Below are 25,940 nucleotides of genomic sequence, written 5' to 3' on the forward strand. Positions count from 1 at the left end.
AGAACTGAGGCATAAATTTGTAGAAGTCACTTTTCCGAGAACACTTCTGAGATTGTTAAATTATTTTTTATTTTTCTCATCTTCATGGAAAAAGGTGACTTTGGGATTTTGTGTGAATATTCTCTAACATTTATTTGTGGCAGCTGCCTTTTCCTCTCTTCACCCTCACAATGCCCTGGAAAATGTTGGCTTGGGGGCGCCGTGGCCGATGCTGAGGAGTAGCATAGGCCAACAGAAGCAAGCAAGCAAAAGCAAAAAACACAGCCCTGAAGGGGAAGGGAGAAGCTGGGCTACTGGCACCGCAAATGCTTGAGAATTTCACTTCCCTTTGGGAGAGGTTTGGTTAAATGGTCCCCCAATTTCACTGCCCACAGACAGAGTGGGTAATTTCAAGAGGCCAGTTTTGCACAGCTGCAGGTCTTGTAAAATGTCTGCTTGACAAACTGATCCTAGTGGCAACCACATGAGCGCACCACCATATTCCGGTACTTTTTCAATATAACATTTGAACTGTCATCAAAGTAGAGCACAGAGATTGCATTCAGTTTAGTTGGGGCGCAGCAAGGCTTAGGGACATGATCAGGGAACATCAAATGGACCTGAAAGAAAAGAGAGAGAGGTAAGCGAAGATTTTACTCGGGTAATTATTTCCATGAGCAAAATTACACACTTTCTTCTACTTGTACTAACATTGTAAAAACCAAAACCAGAAACAACTCATGAAAGAAGTGTCTTTTTTATATTTTATAATTCAAATATAAAAATGGTTTAAGAGTTTTGCTAATAATAGCATTCAGAAAGGTATGGGGGGAATGCCCTGCAGCTCTTTAAGAGACTTAACTGATGTTTTGTGACACATTTCTGTGGAAAAAGCCCATTCAATTTGACATAGGAGATGTTATAAAAGATACTGTATATCACTTATTGTTTGGCTGTGGCCACGTTAAGTTACCCTGATCTGTTCCTACAGTAAGAAGTGAAAGTTGATGATAATCTCTTGAGTTGGCCAAGGCATCCAGTATGCTGTAATTCAGCCTTCCCCAATTTGGTGCTGTCCTGATGGGTTGGACTGCAATTCCTGGGAATGACAGGAGCAACAGACCCAGGTTGGAGAAGACAGGGGGAGTTGATAAAATACGAAAAACATCAGAAGTGCCCTGCTGCTGCATTCTGTTCAAACCATGGGCAACCAGCTGTGCATAGGAAACCCACAAGCTGTACATGAATGCACCTCTCCGTCCTACCCATTTTCCCCAGTATCTAGTATATGGAAACAGGCTGCCTGTGCTGCTGGAAGCGGCATATGGCCATCAAGGCAAGTAGCCATTAATACCTTTATCCTCCAGGAATTTTCCAGTCCTCTTTTAAATCCTTCCAAACATCACCATATGTTGTGGAAGTAAATTCCATAGTTAACTCTGCACTATTTGAAAAAGTACATCCTTTCATCTTTAATTATTGTATTTATTATATTTATTATCCCACCTTTTTTCCTTTCAAGGAACTCAAAGTGGCTTACATAATTCTTCTCTTTTTAATCTTTTCCCTACGATGGGAGGTGGGTTTGGATGAGAGTCAGTCACCCAGTCACTGGCTCAAAGTCATCCGGTGAGCAACACAGTTGAAGAGAGACTAGAACCTGCATCTCCCAGATCCCAGTCTGACACTTTTAACCACCGCACTACACTAAACTGGCTCTCAATTTGTCCAGAATCTCCCATCAATCAGTGTCTTGGGATGACCTTGGTTACAGTATTATGAAAGGAGAAAAATGCCTCCATCTCCATGCATAATCCTGTAGACCTCTATCGTGTCTCCCCTTAGCCACTGTTTCCTAAGTTAAGCAGTCTCAAGCATTGTAACCTTTCCTTCCAGAGTTGCTCCAGCCTCGTGATCATTTTATTTTCTGCACTTTTTCTAGCTCTACAGCATTCTCTTTTAGATGCAGGGAGCTGAATAAGGGAGAGCTGGGCTGAAAGCCTCCTGCAGTCCTTCAGCTTCCTGCACAGCCTGGAGCAAGAAATCTCTTTTAGGGTGATGATCGAATGGACACAGCTATTGTGAGGCAAAAATGGGATCCTCCACCCACTTTGTCCAAACCAGCTGTGAGCATGAACAGCAGACAAATACGATGAGTAGATTTTAATTGCAAGCATCAAGAACCAGTTGATACTTTGCATGCCTGTCTGGTTACTGCACTGCTCAAAGGAGGCTCTCCTGGTGGCCTCCAGAGCATTGCCAGAGCAAAGCTTTCTATGTTGCCGGTCCTGCTCTGTAGAATTCCCTCCCACCAATAAAAGGCAGGCACTGATAGTGTTGATGATCAGCATTTTCTCAAATTATCATCATTATTATTTAATTATGATTATGGCCATAATTATTTTAAAAATTGTATTTAAAATGTAATTTTAATATTTGTATGCAAACCACATGGGGATTGTAACATATTTACTGGTATATAAATATGGCTAATAAATACATAAATGAATAAAGTTTCCCTGCTTTCTTTTCCATGGACTACAGTACGTATATGATTGCTACGGCTTTGCCTTGTGGTTTCTTTTCATGTTTTTACTGTTGCTCACTTTTTTAATATTTAGTGGTCTATCAATTTATTTATTGTACCAATGAATAACCCCCATCCAAAAAGAGAACACTGAAGAGGGAGGCATACCATATCTAATACCTGTATTTGCTATCCAGGGTATGGCTCATTGTAGTTGGATATCAGTGTCATTTATATTACACAAATGGGTGGAAGATGCTAGCAAGCAAATCCGGTAGGGAAAAGCCAACCCAGTCCTTGTTATTGCTTCCTTTCCATCTAGCTCAATAGCACTTTCTTTTGCTTTATATCTACCTAGTCAGAGCATATTCTATGAACGTGTTCTAGTACAGAACTGGAAGACGGGTGGGCTTCTCCACGGGTGCTGGGCACAGTCCTATGCATGTTTCAACAGAAGAAAGTCCCCCAACACCTACAAAGCCTCATCCGGTGTGGCTGACTGGAGCATGCTGGTATTTTAGGAATTTCTTCCGATTACCATGCACAGGATTACACTGATGCTGGTACATGTTAGAATTTGGCCATTTATTATGACAGTCTCCTTAGGTGTTCTCCCAAGACAGTTCAGACTCCAAGTACTTATGTTGATGTGTGTGCATGCATGCGTACACATGGAGATGGGAGAAGGGAGGGAATGTGGGTGCATACACACATGCGCATCACCACTGGGAAAATCCATGTTTTCCTCTGTGTGGACTGCAGCTAAGTTCAGTGGGAACAGGCACTTTTGAGGGGAGTGGCTCATGATAGCATCATCCCTGCCAGTCAAAAGTGCTATTGCTTTGATCCTGTGAGCACTGTTGGCTCCAGAAGCCAAATGATCTCCCATGTCCAAGTATGTCAGGGTGTTCCAGAGTTTCTACAGGATTGGGCTAATGTCCAAGCAGTGTGCCTGCTTCCTGGGAGAAGCAAGAAGGTCAGAGGAAGAGGCCGTTCTGCGAAATGGGCTTGGATAATTATAATGGAGCCAATGTTGAACACTTTCCTGGAATGAAAGGAAAGGTAGTAGAAACATTTGAGAAAACATTTGAGAATCGGGGTCTTTGTACTTAAAAACACATTAGAAATAATATTCTGCACATACTGGTTGAGTTAGAAAGTGAGGAGGCCATTGAGGAGGGAGTTGTAATAGAAAGGACAAAAGATTATTAAAACCTGGATAAAAGCTTCAGCAGTAATAAGTTTCATTTGTTTGGTAAGACTGTTAAAATCTGTTATAGCCATCTGCCCAGGAGTGATATAAACTCATAGTCTTGCCAGAGAATACAGAACAGGCAATCGGGAAACAGCTTTTATATAACTGTTACCATGAAGAAATCTTTTTTGAACAACCATAAATCCTTAAAAAAACAGTTTAGTAAAAGTTTGAGTGCATGAATTTTCTTAAGTTATTTCATAAATAGAAAATAACATGTCAAGAAATGCACATGCCCAGCTTTATTCCAGGGAGCCTGTGCTATAAGGTTGCCACATTTGAAAGCAATGGAAAGTGCAACTTTTGTTTTATAATTTCTTAGCCATTGCTTTATGAAGATGGAACAAATTAATAAGAGTATTTGTCAGTAGTGATACAGCCACTTTAAAAGAAAGAAAGACACACATGTGCTTAGAATATAAGTATTAATGCTATAGCCTAGTACACTTCTTTTTCCTTAAAACTCTGTGTCTGTTTGCAATTTAATTTTAAAGAACTACTATTTTCTTTGTGGATTTTGTTTCTATTTTTTAAAAATCCATCATATTCAGTGCCCTCTTGAATAGCCTGGGGCCAGATTATCTGGAGGAACACCTTGATGCATATGTCAAGACATCATCTTCAGGAGTCCTTCTCTGGGAGCCCCCTCCAAAGGAAGTAAGGAGGGTGACTACCAGGAGATGGCCTTTTGGGTTGTAGCAATCCTGCTATGGAATGAGCTTCCCAAAGAGGTACGCCTGGTACCCACTCTGTATATTTTGGAACCAGGTGAAAACCATTTTATTCTCCCAGTATTTTAATAGTTAACTTTTTTATTTTAGTTTTTAATATTACACCTTATCCTGCACTGCTGCTATACCTACATGCTGATTTGGGTGCAATTGCTGTGGTCTTATTGTTTTATGGTTTTCCCGTTTTTGTTGTTTTAAACTTTTGTTAACCACCTGGAGAGCTTTGGCTATTGGGCAGTATAAAAAGGAAACAAACAAGCAAATGAATATGGGCTTATGTCACAGCCATTATGGATGGGACTTGGTGGATGTACACACACCAGAACTCAGTACACATTTTGAAATGTGGAGAGCCAATGGCTGGGATGTCCACTTGCAGTTTACAGTGGAACAGCAATGGTTGGGTAGGGTAAGGCGCTACCCTCCTGAAGCAACTAAACTGCCTAAAGCCTGTTTTTTTTAGCCATCTTTTTATTTAGTACTATCAACTGTGACTGGGGATAAATTCATAATCTAATTCATGTCACCATTGGTCCTCTTGGCCCCACCGTGCATACTGGAGGCCTGGTTAATCACACTGAACTGAAGTCAAACTGAAATCTACAGAAGACACATTTATGTTCTAATGATTCAATCAGACATAAGCCCACCTAACCTTACATTTAGGGATATATACATACATACCAAAGTCTGGACTATGGCATGATTTGTAGCATTCATATGGGCATTAAGAGGAAATGCACATTCTCCATCACAGTAAAATGCAGCATAACCTTCTGGAGCTATAATCCAATCCTAAAAAATAAAACATGGAATATTTAAATACAAACTCAGTACTTTCCATCTAAAATCTTATCAAGCTTGTGCAAGCCCACATTAAAACAGTGAAGATCTTGATTCTTCCAGATTCTGGCCAGAAAACAGCACAAATGTGTGTGAAAATGGTCCCTTAAGATCTGCGGGAGAGACCCTGCTCCAGGAACCCTCCCTGAAGGAGGTAAAAAGGACATCTACTTGGAGTAGGGCCTTCTCTGCAGTGGCACTCAGAGTGGAATGCGCTCCCCAGAGAGGTTCGCCTGGCACCAAGGCTATATTCTTTTCGGCGTCAGGTTAAAACCTTTTTATTTAAATGTCATTTTAAAACATAGTAATTTAATAGTTTAACAGTCACCTTGATTTATTTTATTTGTCATATTATTATTTTATTGTTTTATTGATTGCTCTAATTGATTATTGGTTTTAATGTTGTAAGCCGTCCTGAGACAATTGTCGTAAAGGACAGCATAGAAATGTTTTAAATAAATAAATAAATAAATAAATCTTAATGTGGAAAGATGTGTCTCCACCCTTCGTTTGTTTTTGTTTTGCGGGGGAGCACCTGTAGACTGCAACAGGTTTGTAACTTTCAGGATTAGATCTGATCAATGGCCCACAACCTGGACAAGAACTAGAAATTTAGCAGCAGATAAGGGTCTGCAAAACCCAATCACTACCCGAACACTGAAGGAGAAGACATGATTTTCAGAAGGAGGACAAGTAGAGAGGAATGCTTAAACTTTCTTTCTTGTGTTCCTCCTGTGCATCCCAGATCAACAAACAACACTATTTGAAGAAGAGAACCCAGGCAAAAGAAGAATCTATACCTGGGAAAGATTAGGAGATACAGAAAGGTAACAGATTATCTGATAATCACAAAAGGAGAGCCAAGCTCTATGGAACCTGTAGATAATTAACCACTGAGGAGCAGAACTACCCCTGCCTGCAATTTACTTTTTAAAAATCCATTCACATAATTAATGATTATCTATTATATAGTATTTGAAAATGGGGAACATTTTGATTAGCTGGAAGTTCTCCCTCCCTCCTTCTCCTCACCCCTGCATAAATTCTAAGTGCAGATTCTTTCTATTTTTAAAATGATTTTTTTTTTGCCTAAAATAGAATTGCACCTACCTGCCATCCCAGGTCCCGGAAGCTCACATAGAGTTCATGTTTTTTACAGGCTTGTTTCTGCTCACTTGTATTATAATCTATAGGGGGCAAAAGAAGTTCATTGCATAAATACGTGCTCAGGTCTAAATATTCACTATTTTCTCCCTTATATATTATGAACATCTTGATATGAATAAAGCTTCAGAAAATCTGTCATTGATATACAAAGTATTCATGGTGATTCACGTATCACTCTTGGGTAGCCACTCAGGCAATGTGAGCAGAGGAACTTTGGAATAATTATATTAACAGTGAAATCCTATACATGTCTGCTAAGAAGTAAGCTCCATCCACTGAACAGAGTTAACTACTCAGTGAGTGGATATATAGGATTGCCTCAATATGCATTAGTGCCTGGGACAGAAAGAGGCTCAACAGTAAATGCCACATTTAAAAAAAAACTAAAACTAAGTGTAAACAAGTCACTAAGATATGTCAGTTCCTTCGATCTTAGCGATTATTTTGTCATTTGCAAGCCTAATGAAAAACAGATATTTGCTAATTATCTCCCTTCCCACAAAAGCTAGTTGCAGTATGGATTCTCATCAATCAAAGCATGTGTTTAACTTTCAAAAAGCATTCTGTTGATCATGGTGCTCCCCGACAGAGAGTGACTAGTGTTCTGAGTCAAAATACATTGTGCTGTTGTTCTATAGTTTCTTCTTTATAGGGTTTTTTATTTTTTATTTTTTTGATAAGGAAAAAAGAGATAAGTGATGGGAAAACATGGAAGGGCTGTAGGTGGAAATTGATGGAGCCTGGGCCACTCCTAAATGCGGTGAATGAAGTGCTGAAGACCTCACCTAAAGCATTCTATAAGTCTTTGAAAAAAATACGGGGGCAGTATTATTCATTTAATTTTGTCTTCAATGTTGTTTCAGTACCCACTGACTAAAGTAATGAACCAATAAAACCAACGTTTAATAAGATATAGAAACGTAGAAACAAAACAAGTCAGAAGGGGTCTCCTAGGCGATCTAGTCTGACCCCCAACTCCATAAGAAATGGAAGACGAAAGCACAGTAGGTGCTTCAGTACTGGGCACTTCTGTTATCTTAATTACCTAGGTTTCTAATCATCTAATAACTTTGGGTGTGATCACCCTGATTCATTCACTGAATTTTACAAGGGTCATCCTTTACAAAGTCATCCTCTACTCATAACCTTTTCATGTTTCACCATCACTTTTTCTATCTTCTCTCTTACTGTGGAAAATACATTAGATGAAACAGATGCACAATAATTTTTGCCTGTTGGCACTAGGAGCCCTCTGTCTGGAAGCTCCCTTTGACCACTCTGCAAAATGGATATTCTGTAATGCAGAAGTTTTGGATCTCTTTTAGCTTGAGGGCCGGATTCAGTTTTGGAGAAGCTCCTTGAGGCCATATTCCAGTAACAGGCAAGCCAAAGACAAAAAGAGCTAGGGCCAAAATTACTAATGTACACTAAAGTATTTTAGCTTAAAACTTTTACTGCCAGTAGTGAAACATCAGATGTATCCTTTTCAAACTGGGAAACAGAACAAACAAAACAATACACGAGGAAACAACCAAAAGATCAGTAGTGGGCGAAGCACCTCCTTTCCTTCTCTATTATAGGCTTGTTTCCAAGGAATATCAATGCCAGATCAGTGCCCAATAATGGGATGCATGTTAAGCATGTTAAGTATATACTTGGTCCTTGCTTACTTTGAAATACTTCCTCCCCAGAGACTGAAGTCTGATGAATAAGTTAAAGCTGAACCATTTGTCTAATGAGATCACACAGGGCTGTACAGAGATGGTTATCTCTAAAACTGAGTTTGCATGGTAAGGTTAATACACTTAAGCTGAATATTATATCTCAGATTGTTTATGTTATACATAGAATTCCTTCAGTTATATTTAATAAACCTCTCAAAAATGTTTTGTTGCAGTTCCTCTATGTCACAAATATCCTTTAAAAAGATTTAACTTTCCATCAAGGAAGGTAAGTTTGTTTTTCTGGAACCTGTTTTATAATATTGGGGCTAACTGCTTTTAGTCTTTCCCAAAACTTTCAGGAATCTTCTGGTCTGGACCCTCTTTTCAAATTGATGGCAATGGGCTCTTGGCATATTAAATGGAGAGGGTTCCTCCTGCAGATATGGTTGCTATGGACGTGTGGCAGATGATAGCATGTTGAATAGTATTTGAAAAATGTCCAATACTAACCTAATTGCATGGTGAAATCCAGCAAATTGGTAAGAAACTGCTTTTCAGGTGGACTTGGATGAATATGTTAGTTTTTATGTTGGATCAGTTACAGGGGTTGATGACAAATTTCTGTCATTTTTATACAGTCATTTTTATTCTGTCATATACAGTCCACCTGTTTTGGGAGAATACTTGCAGTTGCAACGCTTCTTAGAACCTAGGTTTGGCTCTGTAGCTTTTACAGCTTCCCAGTCTGCTTTGCCATTGGAAACACTTATTGAGGCCAATCAGATATGTCTATCTATGTTCCATGTTTACAAACATGTATAACTGGTGAATAAACATGATGCACAAGATATAAAGCAGGAATGGAATAGGGAATTGGATTGTCATATTCAGTCTAAATAATGGATTGCTGTTTTAACATCTGTATCTGAAGCTTCAAGGGATCTCAATTATTTAACAAAAGTTACTGTTTTTGGTTTATTGGATGCCATGACATCTCTTTAATAAGGGTTTGTCTAAGTGGGCTAACAGTTGAAGGTGTAATTGCTCATGCTACCTGTAATAATATTTTTTGGCAATCATGAAATTGCTGTATTAGCTTCTTTTGTATCCTCCTCTTTTTGGGGGGAGGTTATAATTCAGATAAATTCTGTATTTGAACACTCATTAGTATGAACTGATGAACATGTTCTTTTAAACTGTCTATCTGCTTTCTGGAAGTTAATGCATGATCAATGTAAATAGATTTTCTCTGCCCATTTGACAGCCAAATGATTGTCAAAACATTAGAAGTATAAATGCTCATTCCTTATAACCTAATGATATTTTCAACATTTGAGTGGATGGCACTATCAAATGGATACCAATATGGATATTTGGTTTGTCTTTGCAGAAATATATGCACAATTAAGCCAGTCTAATGCAGTATTTAGATGCCAGTCTAATGCAGTGTTGGACCAGGATCTGGGAGATCTGGCTTGTAGTCCCACTCAGGCATGAAGCTTATTGGTGACTTTGGGCCAGTCACTGACACTCAGTCTACCCTACCTCACAGGGATGTTGTGAGGATAAAATCGAGAGCAGAAAGAGGATAATATAAGCTGCTCTGGATTCCTTACAAGAATAAAAAATCAGGCTATAAATGTAATCATAAAATAAATATTCAAATCTATTTAGTTACATATTCAGTTTTTCTTTTTTATGGTTTTGAGAACATTTATAATAAAACATAAATTTAAAAAGTATGCACTTAAGTCACTGGTGGTGTTTTTATTTCATTCTTTCTAGCTTTATGTGCTTACTTTTTGTGGCTTACTTTCCTTGATTGCAGTTTAATATATTTCAAATCTGCCTTCCTCCTTCCCTATTAAATTTGCACAGAGGAGAGGGAGGAAGAGAAACTGTGCAGGAACTAGTGGCCACTTTTTGAAGGACAGAAAAAGAGTCACATCAGAGAAGCAAAAATGTGCTCATTGCACACTTTCTGGAATTCCATCTCCTCATGATCCCTTTTGGGTTTTTTCGGGGTTGCCAGAGGAATTGAATTTTCTAGAAATATCCAAAAGTATTACTTCACCTTTCTCCACGATCATGAAATTGCTAGCAACAATTTAAAACCAGATGGGTGATGTTCTGGTTACAATGGGAAGAGCTAAAAACAAAACCATAAAAATGGTTCCAGCATCCTTTATCTGGGCATTCTGGGGAACTGGACATTCAGTATTCAAAATCAAGGGAGAAAACATTTGATCACTCACTTATTTGAAAGCCAAAATGCTAAGCCAGTCCATATTCCTTCCTTACATTTCTTCATCTCAGATGAGACAAATGTAATACTGCATTCCATGGAAATGGCTAGGGTGACATTTACTATACGGAATCTTGTGCCAGATATCTAATTTCACTGACTGGGGCTTAAAGTCCATATGCTTATTCTGCTAGGAATCAAAACCATGGTCTATTGTGGTTGAATAAACTTTGTACCCAAATAATTTAGAAACTGGAGTTTGAGTTGTATATGGAACAGGAAAATGGGCTTTGAAAGAGACACAAGGAAATCAGATTTAAAACTCCTACGAAAATATCCATAAGCATGCAAAGAATGTTTAAGATGGATTTTTGGTGGGTTTGAGAGTGGATGACTGGAGGTAAAGACATGTAAGTATGTATATAATATGCAAAATGTTGCATACTTAATTAAATAATTTTCATTAGACTGCAATCTGATATTTACTCAAGCTTACTTCTGAATACCCCCTTCATGGATCACTGCCTTGGCGTGGCAAAGGGGCTTGTGTAGCACAATGAAGCTATGAGCTATGCTGTGCAAGGGCACCCAAGAAGGACAGGTCATAGCAGAGAGCTCTGACAAAACCTGATCCACTGGAGAAGGAAATGGCAACCCACTCCAGTACCCCTGCCATGAAAACCCCATGGACAGTACCAAAAGGCAAAACCATATGACGCTGAAAGATGAGCCCCTCAGGTCAGAAGGTGTCCAATGTGCTACTGGGAAAGAGCAGAGGGCTAGTACTAGTAGCGCCAGAAAGAATGAAGCGACCAGGTCAAAGCCGAAAGGACACTCAGTTGCAGATGTATCTGGTCGTGAAAGGAGAGTCCGATGTTGTAAAGATCAATATTGCATAGGAGCCTGGAATGTAAGTTCTATGACTCAGGCAAGCTGGATATGGTCAAACAAGAGATGACAAGACTGAACATCGACATCTTAGGATCAGTGAACTAAAATGGACTGGAATGGGTGAATTTAATTCAGATGACCATCAGGTATAGTACTGTGGGCAAAAATCCCTCAGAAGAAATGGAGGAGGAAAAGCAGTACTGGGATACAATCTCCAAAATGACAGAATGATCTCGGTTTGGATCCAAGGCAAACCATTCAACATCACAGTAGTTCAAGTCTATGCCCCAACCACTGATGCTGAAGAGGCTGAAGTTGACCGGTTCTATGAAGGCCTACAACACCTTCTAGAAATTACAGCCAAAAATGATGTCTTTATCATCATGGGGAATTGGAATGCTTAAGAAGGAAGCCAAAAGATAACCGGAATAACAGGGAAGTTTGGCCATGGAGTACAAAATTAAGCAGGGCACAAGCTGGCAGAATTTTGTCAAGAGAATATGATGGTCATAGCAAACACTCTTTTCCAACAACCCAAGAGATGACTCTACACATGGACATCACCAGATGGTCAACACAGAAATCGGATTGACTATGTGCTCTGCAGCCAAAGATGGAGAAGCTCTATACAGTCAGTAAAAACTAGACCAGGAGCTGACTGTGGCTCAGATCATGAGCTTCTGGGTTACAAAATTTAGGCTTAAATTGAAGAAAGAAGGGGAAAGCACTAGGCCACTCAGGTATGACCTAAATCATATTCCTTATGAATATACAGTAGAGGTGACTCATAGATTTAACGAATTAGCTTTGATAGAGTGCCTGAAGAACTATGGATGGAGGCTCGCAACATTGTACAAGAGGTAGCAACTAAAACCATTCCAAAGAAATAGAAATGCAAGAAAGCAAAAATAAAATGCAAGAAAGCAAAATTCTGAATGCAGAATTCCAGAGAATAGCTAGAAGAGATAAGAATGCCTTCTTAAATGAACAGTGTGAAGAAATAGAAGAAAACAATAGAATAGGGAGGACAGCGATCTCTTCAAAAAATTGGAGATAGGAAGGGAACATTTCATGAGCCAGACATCCTGGAATGTGACGTCAAAAGGGCATTAGGATGTTTTAGCAACAACAAACCTAGTGGAGGAGACAGTATTCCAGCTGAGCTGTTCAAACTCCTAAAAGATGACACAGTTAAAGTGCTACACTCAATATGCCAGCAAATTTGGAAAACACAACAGTGGCCACAAGATTGGAAAAGGTCAGTTTACATTCTGATCCTAAAGAAGGGCAATGCCAAAAATTGTTCAAACTACCACACCATTGCACTCATTTCACATGCTAGCAAAGTTATTCTCAAAATCCTACAAGTTAGGCTCCAGCAGTATGTGGACCAAGAACTACCAGAAGTACAGGCAGAGTTTTGAAGAGGCAGAGGAACTAGAGATCAAATTGCCAACATACACTGGATCATGGAGAAAGCTAGGGAGTTCCAGAAAAACATCTACTTCTGCTTCACTGACTATGCTAAAGCCTTTGATTGTGTGGATCACAATAAATTGTGGCATGTTCTTAAAGAGATGGGAGTCCCAGAACATCTTATTTGTCTCTTGAGAAACCTGTATGTGGGCCAAGAAGCAACAGTGAGAACTGGACATGGAGCTACTGCTTGGTTCAAAATTGGGAAAGGAGTATGGCAAGGCTGTATATTTAACTTATATGCAGAGCACATCATGCGAAAGGCCAGGCTAGATGAATCACAAATTGGAATTAAGATTGCTGGGAGAAATATCAACAACCTCAGATATGCAGATGATACCACTCTAATGGCAGAAAGTGAAGAGACTAAAAAGCCTCTTGATGTGGGTGAAAGAGAAGAGCAGAAAAGTTGGCTTGAAACTCAACATTAAGAAAACTAAGAACATGGCATCCAGTCCTATCTCTTCCTGGCAAATAGATGGGAAAGAAATCACAGTAGTGACAGATTTTATTTTCCTGGGATCCAAGATCACTGCAGACAGTAACTGCAGCCAAGAAATTAAAAGATGCTTGCTCCTTGGGAGGAAAGCTATGGCAAATCTGGACTGCATACTAAAAAGCAGAGGTATCACCCTACCGACAAAAGTGCGTATAGTCAAGGCTATGGTTTTCCCATTTGTAATGTATGGCTGTGAAAGTTGGACCATAAGGAAGACTGAGCGCCGAAGAATTGAGGCCTTTGAATTGTGGTGCTGGAGAAGACTCCTGCGAGTCCCTTGGACTGCAAGGCGATCAAACCAGTCAGTCCTAGAGGAGACCAACCCTGACTGCTCTTTAGAAGGCCAGATCCTGAAGATGAAACTCAAATACTTCGGCCACCTAATGAGAAGGAAGGACTCACTGGAGAAGAGCCTAATGCTGGGAAGGATGGACTGCAAAAGAAGAAGAGGACAGCAGAGAATGAGGTGGCTGGATGGAGTCACGGAAGCAGTTGGTGTGAGCTTAGGTGGACTCTGGGGGATAGAGAAGGTCAGGAGAGCCTGGAGGAATGCTTTCCATGGGGTCACAATGGGTCAGGCATGACTTCGCGACTAACATAACACAACGTAACTACTGAATAGAGAGGTATAGGAATGGTTGGTAAGCACAAGTTGATTTGTTTTTTGTTTTTGCATTTTGCTTTTGTTTTTATTCCATAACTATCATACCAGAACAAGATAGTCTTAACAAAAGTTGGCATCTGGTGACCCTTAAGATATTTTGGCCTACAATTCCCATCGGCCTTTGTCACATTGCTGGTGGTAGGGCTGTAGGCCAAACCATCATGTAGGCCACAAGTTGCCTGTCCCTGTTTAGGAAGCTAGTCCATTCTAAGAGTTAAATGTGCATTATATAAATGTAGGCAGGTGCTGTAAAATAATATTTGGGGCAATATTACAGTGTACATTTAAATAGGATAGCTAAAATCCCAGTAAAAACACAGCATGGTGACGAAAAGTGGGAACTGTGCAAGAAATTAAACAGAAGGGAGCTGGAAGACAAAGGAACAGCAGCTAGTTAATTCCATTGTCCTCTGTGATTCAATACTGCTGATATTTATGAGATTTAAACATTACATTTCAGGGTATGATATACAAAGTCATTTTTGTCACCATAAAATCAGCATGGGCTATGAAGCAGTGCTTCCACCTAAATGGTGTTATTCTGCTCAATCTGGTAGGACAGATGAATGACAAAATAAGAGCTAAGAGGACATTCTTCAGATGCACTCCAATCTATTACTAGCTGGAAAAGAGTGAGGAAGGAGCCTGAAAGAACGACAGCTTGCTAGTTTTTCCCAGTCCAGGCAAAGAAGGAAATGGTAGTGTGCAAAAACAGGAGGAGGAGATAGCTAGTCACAGAGTCAGCACACTGGGAGAAAAAGTCTGAAAAGTTCAGCCTGCATTCCTTTTGCTTAAGTCTGACAGCTTTGGTTTACAGGCAAGCTCAGGAAGTTTTCTCTGAGATCTCATTTTATTGGACATCCTAAGTCAGTGGTGGCGAACCTATGGCATGCGTGCAACAGCAGGCACACAGAGCCCCAGCATCGCCCCAGCAGCCAAGCATCAGATAATAGCACACATAGGGGCCATGTGCATACTCGGAAAGGAGTAGTGGCGCCAGGCGATGACATCACAAGCCGCAACTCATTGGACGTGACTCACCCGAGCTTTCAATGGCCGGTCAGTGCGCTGACAAGATATAGATATATTTGCTGGGACAGGCTGTAAGCTATTTTTTCCAAACTAAAACCTCAGTTTTCAGGTTTTATTGCAGTGTTGGCACTTTGTGATGAATAAGTGCATTTTGGGTTGCAGTTTGGGCACTCAGTCTCTAAAAGGTTCACCATCACTAGGGGTTAGGGTTAGAAAAACAAGGTCTCCTGGCATGAACTTGATGGTTGGAATGTGTTTAGAAGGGGCAGAAATGTTGAGCTGTGCTGACAAAGCTACTCAAGGAATGCTTTTTCAAAATCACCCACTTTTCAGTGGAACTTTCGCCATATATTAAGGTTAGGGGTGTGCACCAGGGTAGGGTTAGGGTTAGCAAAATGAGGTGTCCTGGCATGATTTTGATGGTTGGAATGTGTTTAGAATGGGTAGAAATGATGAGCTGTGCCAACAAAGCTTCTCAAGGAAGGCTTTTTCAAAATCACCCACTTTTCAGTGGAACTTTTAAGTTCAGAGCATTCATTTGGCCTCTTTCTGAACCAAACACTGACACCCATACACAAGCCCAACACAGTTGTTTGCTTGCATCATGTGTCAGGGGAAGGACATTGTCATGTATGCACATTCTGGTGAGGTTCCCAGGTGTGCACAAGAAGCCAATCGTTTTGGCAGGACTGGCAGTTCAAGTCTGAGGATAATGGGGACTTGGCTGACCTAGGCAGGGCTGAGAGCTCAAACTCTGATAACAAAATAGTTGCTGTAATGGACACGGCGCCAGCTGCAGCCCTCGTTTCTCAGTACCTGTCTGTGTCTGCTTGAGACGAGATTACTTCAAGGACAACCATGGGGCCCAGTCTACCAGCCCATGGGAATGAAAAAGAACAACAACAACAACATCCTGAGGGAGGGGATTTGGAGATGGGGAGTCTCTTGGATGGAGAACTCCAGCCTCCTGAGGAGGTGGACCTGAAAGTCTGTTGTCACAGCCACAGGGTGGCCCAATTGAGGGCTCAGAGTGAAGAATGTAAGCGTGCCTGTTTTCACAGCACTCTTCCTTCCTGAGACAGGCCCAGATGGGTTCATAAGCAAAGCTCTGGGTAAAGGGGGGCAGAGAGGGTTAAACATTTTGCTTTGTGTATGCTCAGAGACTGCCATGTAGAATAAAGGCACAAGAAGTGCTGGAGAGTCTGCCTTGCTTGGGGAGGGAACACCTAGCTCACAGCAGACGTGAGCAGTGCACTCGGCCCTCCCTCAAGCCTCCTCCATGCCTGGCTAGCTCAGAGACATTTGCATGTTGAGCACAAGGGTCTGTCAAAGGGCTTGTTAAGTGGGAGCCACTGAATGGTGGGCCGCAGTTCCTACTGCAGGAAGCCTGCCTTATCAGGACGTTCTCCCATTACAAGGGAAAATCTGATTTCCACTAGGCAGGTCAAAATGGCTAGGCCTGACGGCACCTCTCAACCATGCTAGTGTTCTTTGTGGGGAGCCTCCTTTTTGTTTCTTTCCACAATGAAGAACATTTAATGGTGTTGGACCTCCACCTGTGGTGAAGAGGGATACAGCCCAGACAAAGCTTTACCACTGCAGTCAGAACTAGGCCTTTGTTGGTTACTTCAGCAATTGGCTGCCTTTTAAATAATGCTTTATGGAAAAGTGTCACATAGTTATTTAAGAAACCAAGAGGCCTGTTGCTGTAGTTCTGGGGTTTGTTTGTGAGGGAAGGCTTGCAGCAAGAGCTGTATTTTTTGAACATGAGTACACCTTAGCAAATTGGGAGTGTTTTCTTCTGTAGAAACAAGCACAAGACAGTGTAGTCATCAGCTAAATAGAAATAAATTGCCTTGAGGTGTAGTTTGACTCCAAAGTATTTGTTTCTATGAAAGGACAAATGTGAATGCAGCTAAAATGCTGATCTTACATTATCAAAACAGAAACCAATCTAGCAATGCAGATCCAGGCATAAATAGGAGTCCTGCCACATAGGACCCTCCATGCATGGTTTTCACATTCTTTGATCCAGTCAGCCCTTCAGTCAGAGGATACCTTCAGACTGGCAGCTCTTCAAATGGAGGATCCTTCTCTGTAAAGCAGGACATATTGCCTTTTACATAAGATATTAATAGCATTACTTCTCACCCCCAACATTTGGCATTCTTGAAGAATCTTGAGGACTGCTGGATTTGTTGCGATTCTGGTTTTTCTTTTTAGTATTAGCAGCTCGAACAGATCGAAAAAGCACTTCGCTTGCTTTGAAGAATGCAACCATGAATGGCTGTTTTGACTGAGGGCCGTGCCTTCCTATAAGGCCGGCTGATTTCACACTGATACTGCGACCTGCAGAATAAGTACACATAAGAAAAATTCGCACAGTTAAAATCAGTTAAACCTATGGGTGAAGTTACAATGTTAAAAAAGATTAATTTTGTGGAACATAATGTGAAAGGCAGTAGTTATTTTGACAAACTCTATAGCACTAGAAGAAAAAATATATATCTAGAATTTACCTCGTGATGGCAAAGGAATTAATATTTTCAAAAGCCACTTATGTTTTAAAAATTAGTATGGTAAACTGGGAATTCTGAATATCCAACCAAAGAAGAATGAGAAATTGAGGCAATGTATATATTTATGTGTCAAGTTATAAATAATTTCAAGGCATTACTCAACTTTCACCAGAAAGCTTAAGAACAGGTACAGCCAAAGCTTCATTCTTTCAAGGAATAATATATAATAGAAGTTAAATATGTACATGATTGACACTGGTTCAATTCCTGAGGGATGTACATATTTCTTTTTATTATTTGTTCAGTCAAGACTGAGTAGTAACTTCATTAGATTATAGGTTCTGACCCTCCAGGACAGTGCTGGTGTGGGGGGCAGGTTATCAGCAGAACAGCTTGGAGAAAGTAAAATATTAAAAAAAGAGTAACTGAAGTGCATCTCTATGAATCCTTAATAAATAAGCCCTTCAGCTCCTCACATAATTTATTTTGGCAGCTGAAATACTTCGGTGTCTCCACATCTTACGCAGAACCTTTCATTCCACCAGAAACCCAGACAGTGTCGTGTGAAGCTATGCAGCTGTACCGGGGAATGCACACCAAGCTCTGTGAAACAGCAAATGGTTGGTAAAGAAATGTGAAATGGGCTCATCTGAGCAAAGTAAAGGCAGCAAAGTTCCTTGAGTCTATTGTTCTATAGCCAGCCTATTGAATCCATTGTTTTATGGTATCCTCTATAGAAGGGAGGAACTGGTTAAAACTCTAGGACAGAAAAAAAAAGCATCTGCCTTGCAAAGGTATCATGCCATTAAACTCAATCTGCTTCAGAAAGAACTTACTAATAATCATAGGAGTAAGCCTTAAACAAATAAGCATATAGGCTTCCCTTTTAAAGGCAAACTTACAGTGGCTTTCTGCCAGGGTCTATATTTCTTAGAAAAACTTCTATCATTGGCGTAAATGAAAGAGGCAGTTTGATTTGTGGTTAAAGTAGTTTCCATTCTACTTCCACTGTAACAAATGTATTAATTCAGCTCAGACTTCCTCCTTCTGGCAGCCTTTTTGCAGTAAAAAAAGAGAAATTAGAAGTCGCAGCCAAATACCGTACCTTGAACTGACCCACTTCAATACATAAACACTTTTACAACATGTTTATTCAGGTGTAGCACTTTAAATTGGTTTAAGATGTTTCCAGTGACAGAGAACCCAGCAAAGGCAGAAAAAAGAAGAACCAAAAAAGTTAAGCAGCTCAGGAGCAGAATAAGTGGTCACATATTCTGAAATCTTTATATCATTGCTGCGCCTTTGAAGGGTGTGGTCTGAAAAGGAGGGAAGATACATGACAGATAGATCAATCAATTGACAGACATAGATGCATAGATAGCTACTTGTGGCAATTTCAAATTGCAGTTCACACACACACACACAAAACCAAAACCTGCTTTTGTTCCATGGGTTGGAACAAGATATGGTGCAATTAATTTCTGAATGTGAAAGACTACTCAGGTTCAGATCACCCTCATTTTCTAGGACTGAGGAGCATTTTCTAGAAACATCTGAGGACCAGGAGTTGAGGGGGAGGAAAGAATTTGTTGCAATGCTTCCAATAGGAGGGAAAATGGCTATCGAATTTTCCTGCATTCCAGGAGGGTGTCTAGGGAATGAGCCTACCTTGATCCACATACACCTGGAATGGCCACTTGCACACTGACCCCTAGTGGAGCAGTAATGACAGAGCAGGCATAACGGTGGCGATATTTGCCAGTGGTCAAAGGAGGAGTTCACCAGCAGACCTCTCTTTCTACTTGCATGGCATCCTATCTATGGCATCCTATCCTATCCTGGGAACCTCTTCTGTGTACTATAGGATTACAACCTCATTCACTCATTTATTTATTTATAAAACAATCTTTCAAATTACTGGTGTACATTTTCAGAAATTTATAAGATGTATTTTAGAGGTGTAAAAAGTTCACTGAATTTACAAAGGTGCATTTTGTGTGTGAAGAAAAGGAGTATTTGAGCCGATGTGAACTCCCTTTAAAATAATGTTTAATATTATTAAGTTTCCTCTTGGTTTCATTCAGACTTCAGCAATGGGATTACTATTAAGATCCCACAAGCTACAGTTTACTCAAGTTCTCCAGATATACAGAGATACTCTTAAAAATTAGTCTAAGCCCAAACGCCCTTTAAACACAGAAGCAGTTTATGTGGTTCTCTATCTTCTGTTTACTTGATCTTTTGAACAGCCAAGTTAAGCTTTTGGGAACAGATACTTTTTTTCACCTTTCACTTTTTTCACCTTTCACTTATTCATTTAAAATTATGACCCAGTGCTTTGGTTGAAAAAAACCATTCATATTTGAAAAGATTTACTTGGAAGTCAATCCCCACAACTACTGTTGAATTTACTTTCAAATAAGTGATTTAGGATTACATGAGTTGATAAATTAACTTTGTAGCAAAAAGCATGTCACAAGCATCAAAGCACTTAATTCAGAATTGCCTCATTGATCTCAAAACTACTCCAAAATTAGTGGGTTCATAACTGAAACCTTCCCTTATTTATTATGGCCATTTTCCAAAGAACCATGCAACTAGTTCCATGCACCCAAGAGATATTTAGGCTTGCCTTTTCCAAATAGTAGTCTCTCTTACATGCCATTCTTTGAACCCAAGGGTCTTTCAGATGCAGTTTGTAGAAATTTTTCAAAGGAAAAATTTAGAAACCCCACAGAGCACAACCAAGCATTTCAGACCTCAGTTAGCATAATGCAACAGTTGCAATGTTGATTAATTGTTTTAATAATATTCACCTTGTTCAAATTAAAATAATTTACAAAACATAGATCCGGGAAAGCTAAATGGAAATAGGAGGCGGAACGCAATGGCCTAGTGCGTGTTTCTGTGTTAAGATGGTACACAATTCACTTGTACTGCTCTGTTTGCACAGTGAAGCCATACAGTTCATAACTAAGCCAATTTGCAAAAACAATACTATTTCTGCTAAGAAACTAACATCAAGCTTCCAGGAGTCTGAATGTTGAAGTTAATTTGCTCTGGTCATATGAGTGTTGTTTGACAGTGGCAGATGATAACAGACTGCATCTAAGAACTTTTACTGTGCGATCATAAACATGTCTACTCAGAATCACATCCCACTGGGTTGAATGAGATAAATTCCCAGGTAAGGGGCTATAGCAGGGGTGGCCAGACTGAGTCTCGGGAGCCACATGTGGCTCTTGGACTTATTTTGCAGCTCACCACTCACTGCTGCAGCTCACCCACGGGCAGTGGGGGACTTGCCACTGTCTGTCCCCCACTGCCACTGCCTGCACGTGCCTGTTTGTGACTCTCAAACAGCTGACATTTACTGTCTGTGGCTCTCCTGTTGAGCAAGCCTGGCCGCCCCTGGGCTATAGGAATGCTTTAATGATCTGGCTTCTGCATTAATAGTTATCTTGTGTGAATTTTTGCCTTAAAATATGAAGCCTGAAGAACATGGTGGTCACAGTTACTCTGTATATACTAAACAGCATAGCTCTCGCTGATGGGGATACAGTCACACAATTAGTCTTCCATTACCAGATTACACATGCTTGCCAAAATGAGGGACTGTACTGCCAGAGATCATACTGCACTGATTCAGAGTACACATTGCATTTACTCATAATCCTTAGTCTGAGCACAAGGTGGACGTTATAACCCTGGAGCCCTTTCCCTGTTTAGCCTCCTTACAGGCTTCGTTGTTGCTCTAGCAGTGACTGCTGCTGCTACTGTCCTCCTCTTCCACACCAGGTACCTGCCAAACCAGTTCTGGCCCCAGAGACACAGATGTTAGTCACATCCCGTTTGGGCACCTTAAGCTGCCTTTGAATGATGTTTGGAAACTTTTGCTGGTCCAGAATGTTGCAGTCACGCTACTGATTAAAGCCAGTTGACGGCAGCACATGGCTCCCAGGTTACAAGAGCTGTTTGTGGGCACAGTTCACTTAATACTGGCTATGACCTATAAAGCTGTACAAGGCATGACAGCTTGGAAAATCAGACTGTTCCATATGCACCTGCCCAGGTTTTAAGATTTTTGGGAGATGCCCTTCCCTCTCTTCGCACACCATCAGGGTTGTATTAGTGGGAATGCAAGAAAAGGCCTTTGCAGGGCTATTCTTGGGCTTCAAAATCTCCTGGCAAGGAAGACCAGGCCACCTGTCTCCCTGCAGGCCTGCTGCCAGGTGACAAAGACAATTTTATTCAGACAGACTTTGGACTTTTAAGCTGATTTGTTGCTTGAAAAAGGTCTTAAATGACTTTATACTTGAAGTATAATGTTGTATTTCATCTCGTATTTTATTGTTGTTGGACATCTTGAACTGTTTTTGTTAAGGGCAGGCGAGACTGACTTTTAATGATTAATAACTTTATTCCAGAACCCTTGGGAAATATAGTACATGCTCAAATGTATTCCTGGAATACTGTTGCAGTGGGGATTTGTCTTCTAACACAAATATATAAACAAAATTTTTATTGTATAGCTTCATTTATTTACTGTCTCCTTGCTCACTTATTCTAGTGCTGGATGAAGACTGTCCTCTCACTTTTACAGCCCCATCTGTGAGCCATAAAACAGTAGACAGTCAAAGGATCCAGTGAGGGTTGTTGTCTTTCCCTCTCAATCATGGGTGTACAATGACACTATCATTATTGCATAGCATTATTCTAACTGAAGCATGTGGTGAAACATGGCAGTATAGCTTCTCTGCACAACTCAGAGCAGCAACATTGAATTAAATAATATTTTAAAGACACTCATATCTCTGGCTTTGCTGGTAAGCTTCCTTTCTCTACCATTTTAAAACATTTACTTTCCTCTCAAAAATTAATTTTCTCCTCCTACTTCAGTCCACCCACATTCCCTTCTCCAAAGCTGTGAAAATGTCCTGATGGAAAGCATTGGAAGAGCTCTAATTATTGACAGCTTTAAAGTTTTGGTTAGCCTCCCCTTTGGCTTGATAGGCACATTTTCCCATTTGATTTGGATGAAACTATATGCTGTTGAGAGGTTTTTCTTTCAGTTGCATGCTACAAGTATTTGCATAGGAGGAACTTACTTGCTATTTGTCATACTTGGTATAATTCAAGGGAGCTATAGCTTTTCAAAATATTTGGCTAACCCCCCAAAAATTCTTAAACTGACACTACTAATTTAATTCTACCCTGAAACCAATTTCTTTCATTTAATCTCATTACACACAAGATTTAATGTTGTCCATTGATGCATAAAGAAAATACATTTCAGGAATTTGCAAGGAAAACTCCCCACATTGACCTGTAAAGCTTTCTTTGGGGATTATAAGTGGCTACAATTGGCATGCTACTCAAACCTTTGCAATTCTGTGCTTGCTCAGAGTAACAGCTTTCACTGATGCAGTAATGTAGTTCCCTCAGAAATTAATGGAGCTCAAACTATGGCACAGTTTACTAACCACAGCCAGACAGCATATTCTTAATGAACACTCTTACATATAACACAAACATATTCACCTTGCAAGTAAGGTAGCATCTTTAACACAACACACCTAAGCAGCCTATATCTGGTGTAACACAGTGACTGGGGTGTGTGCCCAACAAGAGCAGAGTCTGCAGGGATAGCAGGCGTGTTTCCAGAAAAAACCCACAAGTTGCTCCCTCACTCCTTCTTAAGACTTCTTCTCCAACAGTTGCAGGATGAAAGGTCCTGAACCAAGTCTCCAAGGGCCTAACAACATATTACTTTGAATTGCATCACTTGCAAATTATCTTTGGATTTCTAAATTGATACTTGTGGAGAGAGAGCAAAACTCTTATTAGGACTGCAAAGCATAAGAAAGGGCACCTTCCCACCACAATTCCAACAAAGAACATCCCAAGCTACAAACAGAGGAAAAAGGTCTTCCACTGGGATATTTACACTTAGTAGCAGTTGATTTTTAAAAACTAAAACTAAAAAGCTGATGTCCTGCAGAAAACACATTTAAACAATGTCCAAGTCAGTCCAAAGATCTGTATGTCAGATTTCCCTCTTCTCTTGCAGGCATGTGCCTTTGTTCATTTTTTACCTACCTCTGGACTTCTACTATGGGATGGATTTTGCAGGGCTAGGCTAGCCCAGTCCTAGGCCAGCCTTTTTCTTCTGCAGCACAATTTATTTATGGGTTGGGTTTGTACCTTGCTTTTCTAATAAGAAAATGGTAATCCAAACAAATTCACGCCTACATATTCATTGTTCAATAGTAAGTCAACATCAAGTGACTTGGGAGTAAGAAAAAGCCATCAGAAAGGATTGACCCCACAAAGGGCTTTTGTAGCCTCCGTGGCCATTAAAGGGAGTCAAGTGATGTTTGGTTCTGATTCATTGTTAATTTATCTAAAAGAGAAGGTACACTTCAAGTAGGGGTTGCAGAGAAATTTGTTCAAATTTACATTTTAATAAAAACTGACCTAATTTTGCATGATACAAACCAAAACTCAGTTATCTTTCCGAAATCACAGTTCTCTCAATTTTTCAATAGGGTTCTTCAATTTAAAAATGCGTATGCAAAGGAAAATAACATTAAATGCAGTAAGTTGTTTGCAAAAGCTGTGTGTATTAGGCAAACATGCATGCATGAGGAGAAATGGTCACCAAAACACTTAAGCATTGTCATTCAATCTTAATTCAATCTTAAAAAAAGAAAAGAAAATTCTCAAAGTTCAAGACAATCTGAAGCTGAGACTGGAAAAATGAGAAACTGAGAAAACTGAAATGGACAGATTCACTCATCCTTAATTTTAAGACATCAAAAGATATAGTCATATATATGACTATTCATCTATCTGAATAGATTATTGTATTCATATTATATTCAATTATTATATAATAGTCATTATGTTCATATTGTATATATAGTTACAAACCCTGAATCCCATTGCTAAGTGCCACTCAAACATTAAAAAGCAGAAGGAAACATAGATATTCTCATCATATGGTACAAGTCTATTCTCTCTCTGCTTTCTGAATCATACATCATCTAGCTTCTTAGGTTCAAACTAAATACATGTACATATATAGTTTACATGATTGCTTTCATTGCTTGCTCACATCTAAAATGGGATTGGAGAAAAATTGTTACATGAAAAATAGTGCAAGGATTGCCACTCTCCACTTTGGGATAGCAACAGCTTTGGGAGAGCTCAGTATATTTCCAGTGTTACACATACCCTAAGCTAAGAGGGAAGCAGGCAACGGATTGGTGATACAATTGCCAATTTCCTCCCTAGGGATGCTTGAGGACTTGGACCCTTTGCCAATTCCAATACAAGCAGATCTGATCTGCACCTTTTGGGCTAATATGCAGGTCAAAATTTAATTATTTGCCAATGTGTACACTTCCTGAATATTCTGACCCAACCCTGAGCCTGACAAGAGACACTGAAATGCATTCCAAAATGCATTTGGAAATGCATGGATTGGAAATGTGTAAAGAAAATACATATTTTCTACAATTCCCATAAAAATGGATAAAAAATTCTTTGATGATCTAAACACCCAAATTTCGAGATATATGGAAAAAGAAGAAACCAAGGATTAAATTAAAAATGCTTCATGAGGCTAAAGGGAATGGTGGTTTTGGCCTTTCTGATTGGATGTTGTATTATCAAGCTTCTGTCTTAACATGGCTAAAAGAATGGATAACTTTAAAAAATAAGAGAATCCTTTATCTTGAAGGGCACGATTTGCAAATGGGATGGCACACTTATATGTGGTATGAGAAGTGTAAGGCACATGGTTGCTTTTTAAACCATTATATTAAAAAGTCATTAATGTCAGTGTGGGAAAAATTAAAGACAAAATTGTACACTAAATTACCAAGATGGCTTTCACCTATGGAAGCTCTTGTATATCCAAATGCATTTAATTTTGATATGATTGTGAGATATGATGATATTCTGGATAATGATGGAGGATTGAAACTGAACCAAGAACTACAAGAGCAGGGAATTAATATCTCTTGGAGGCATAAGGTTCAAATACAATCGAGATATGTTAAAGATTATAAAATGTGGGATTTTTATGAGGAGTTAACATTTGACCAAGTGATCTTAAAATCAGATGAGAAAATGATTAAAAGACTGTATAATTTTCTTTTGGATATGAGAATGGAAGATGAACAAGTTAAGGAAACTATGATAATGTGGGCACAAAATTTTGGATATAATATTGAGTTTCAGAAATGGCAAAAGCTGTGGGAAAGAAATATCAAAGTAACATTAGCAACCTCATATAAAGAAAATCTTTATAAAATGTTTTATAGATGGTATCTATCACCAAATAGATTAGCTAAGATGTTTCCAAATATGTCAAATGGATGTTGAAAATGCAAACATAAACCGGGTACCTTTTATCATATGTGAGAAAAGTAAGTTTCAAAA

General features: G+C 39.6%; 1 protein-coding gene across 1 annotated transcript in view; it reads right to left on the reverse strand.

Moving 5' to 3' along the window:
* Positions 1-449: 449 nt before the first annotated feature.
* BMP5 (bone morphogenetic protein 5) overlaps positions 450-25,940 on the reverse strand; it is a gene marked incomplete at its 5' end in the record, with an annotated part of 40,191 nt that continues 14,700 nt past the window's right edge. Inside the window, 4 exons of the mRNA XM_044421499.1 lie at positions 450-599; positions 5,177-5,287; positions 6,446-6,522; positions 17,125-17,322. Of these exons, the coding sequence (XP_044277434.1) occupies positions 450-599; positions 5,177-5,287; positions 6,446-6,522; positions 17,125-17,322 (536 nt within the window). The remainder of the gene's footprint in view (positions 600-5,176; positions 5,288-6,445; positions 6,523-17,124; positions 17,323-25,940) is intronic.

The sequence above is a fragment of the Varanus komodoensis genome, unplaced genomic scaffold, assembly GCF_004798865.1.
Source record: "Varanus komodoensis strain SLA01 unplaced genomic scaffold, ASM479886v1 scaffold12, whole genome shotgun sequence".
In the NCBI taxonomy this organism is placed as follows: Eukaryota; Metazoa; Chordata; class Lepidosauria; order Squamata; family Varanidae; genus Varanus; species Varanus komodoensis.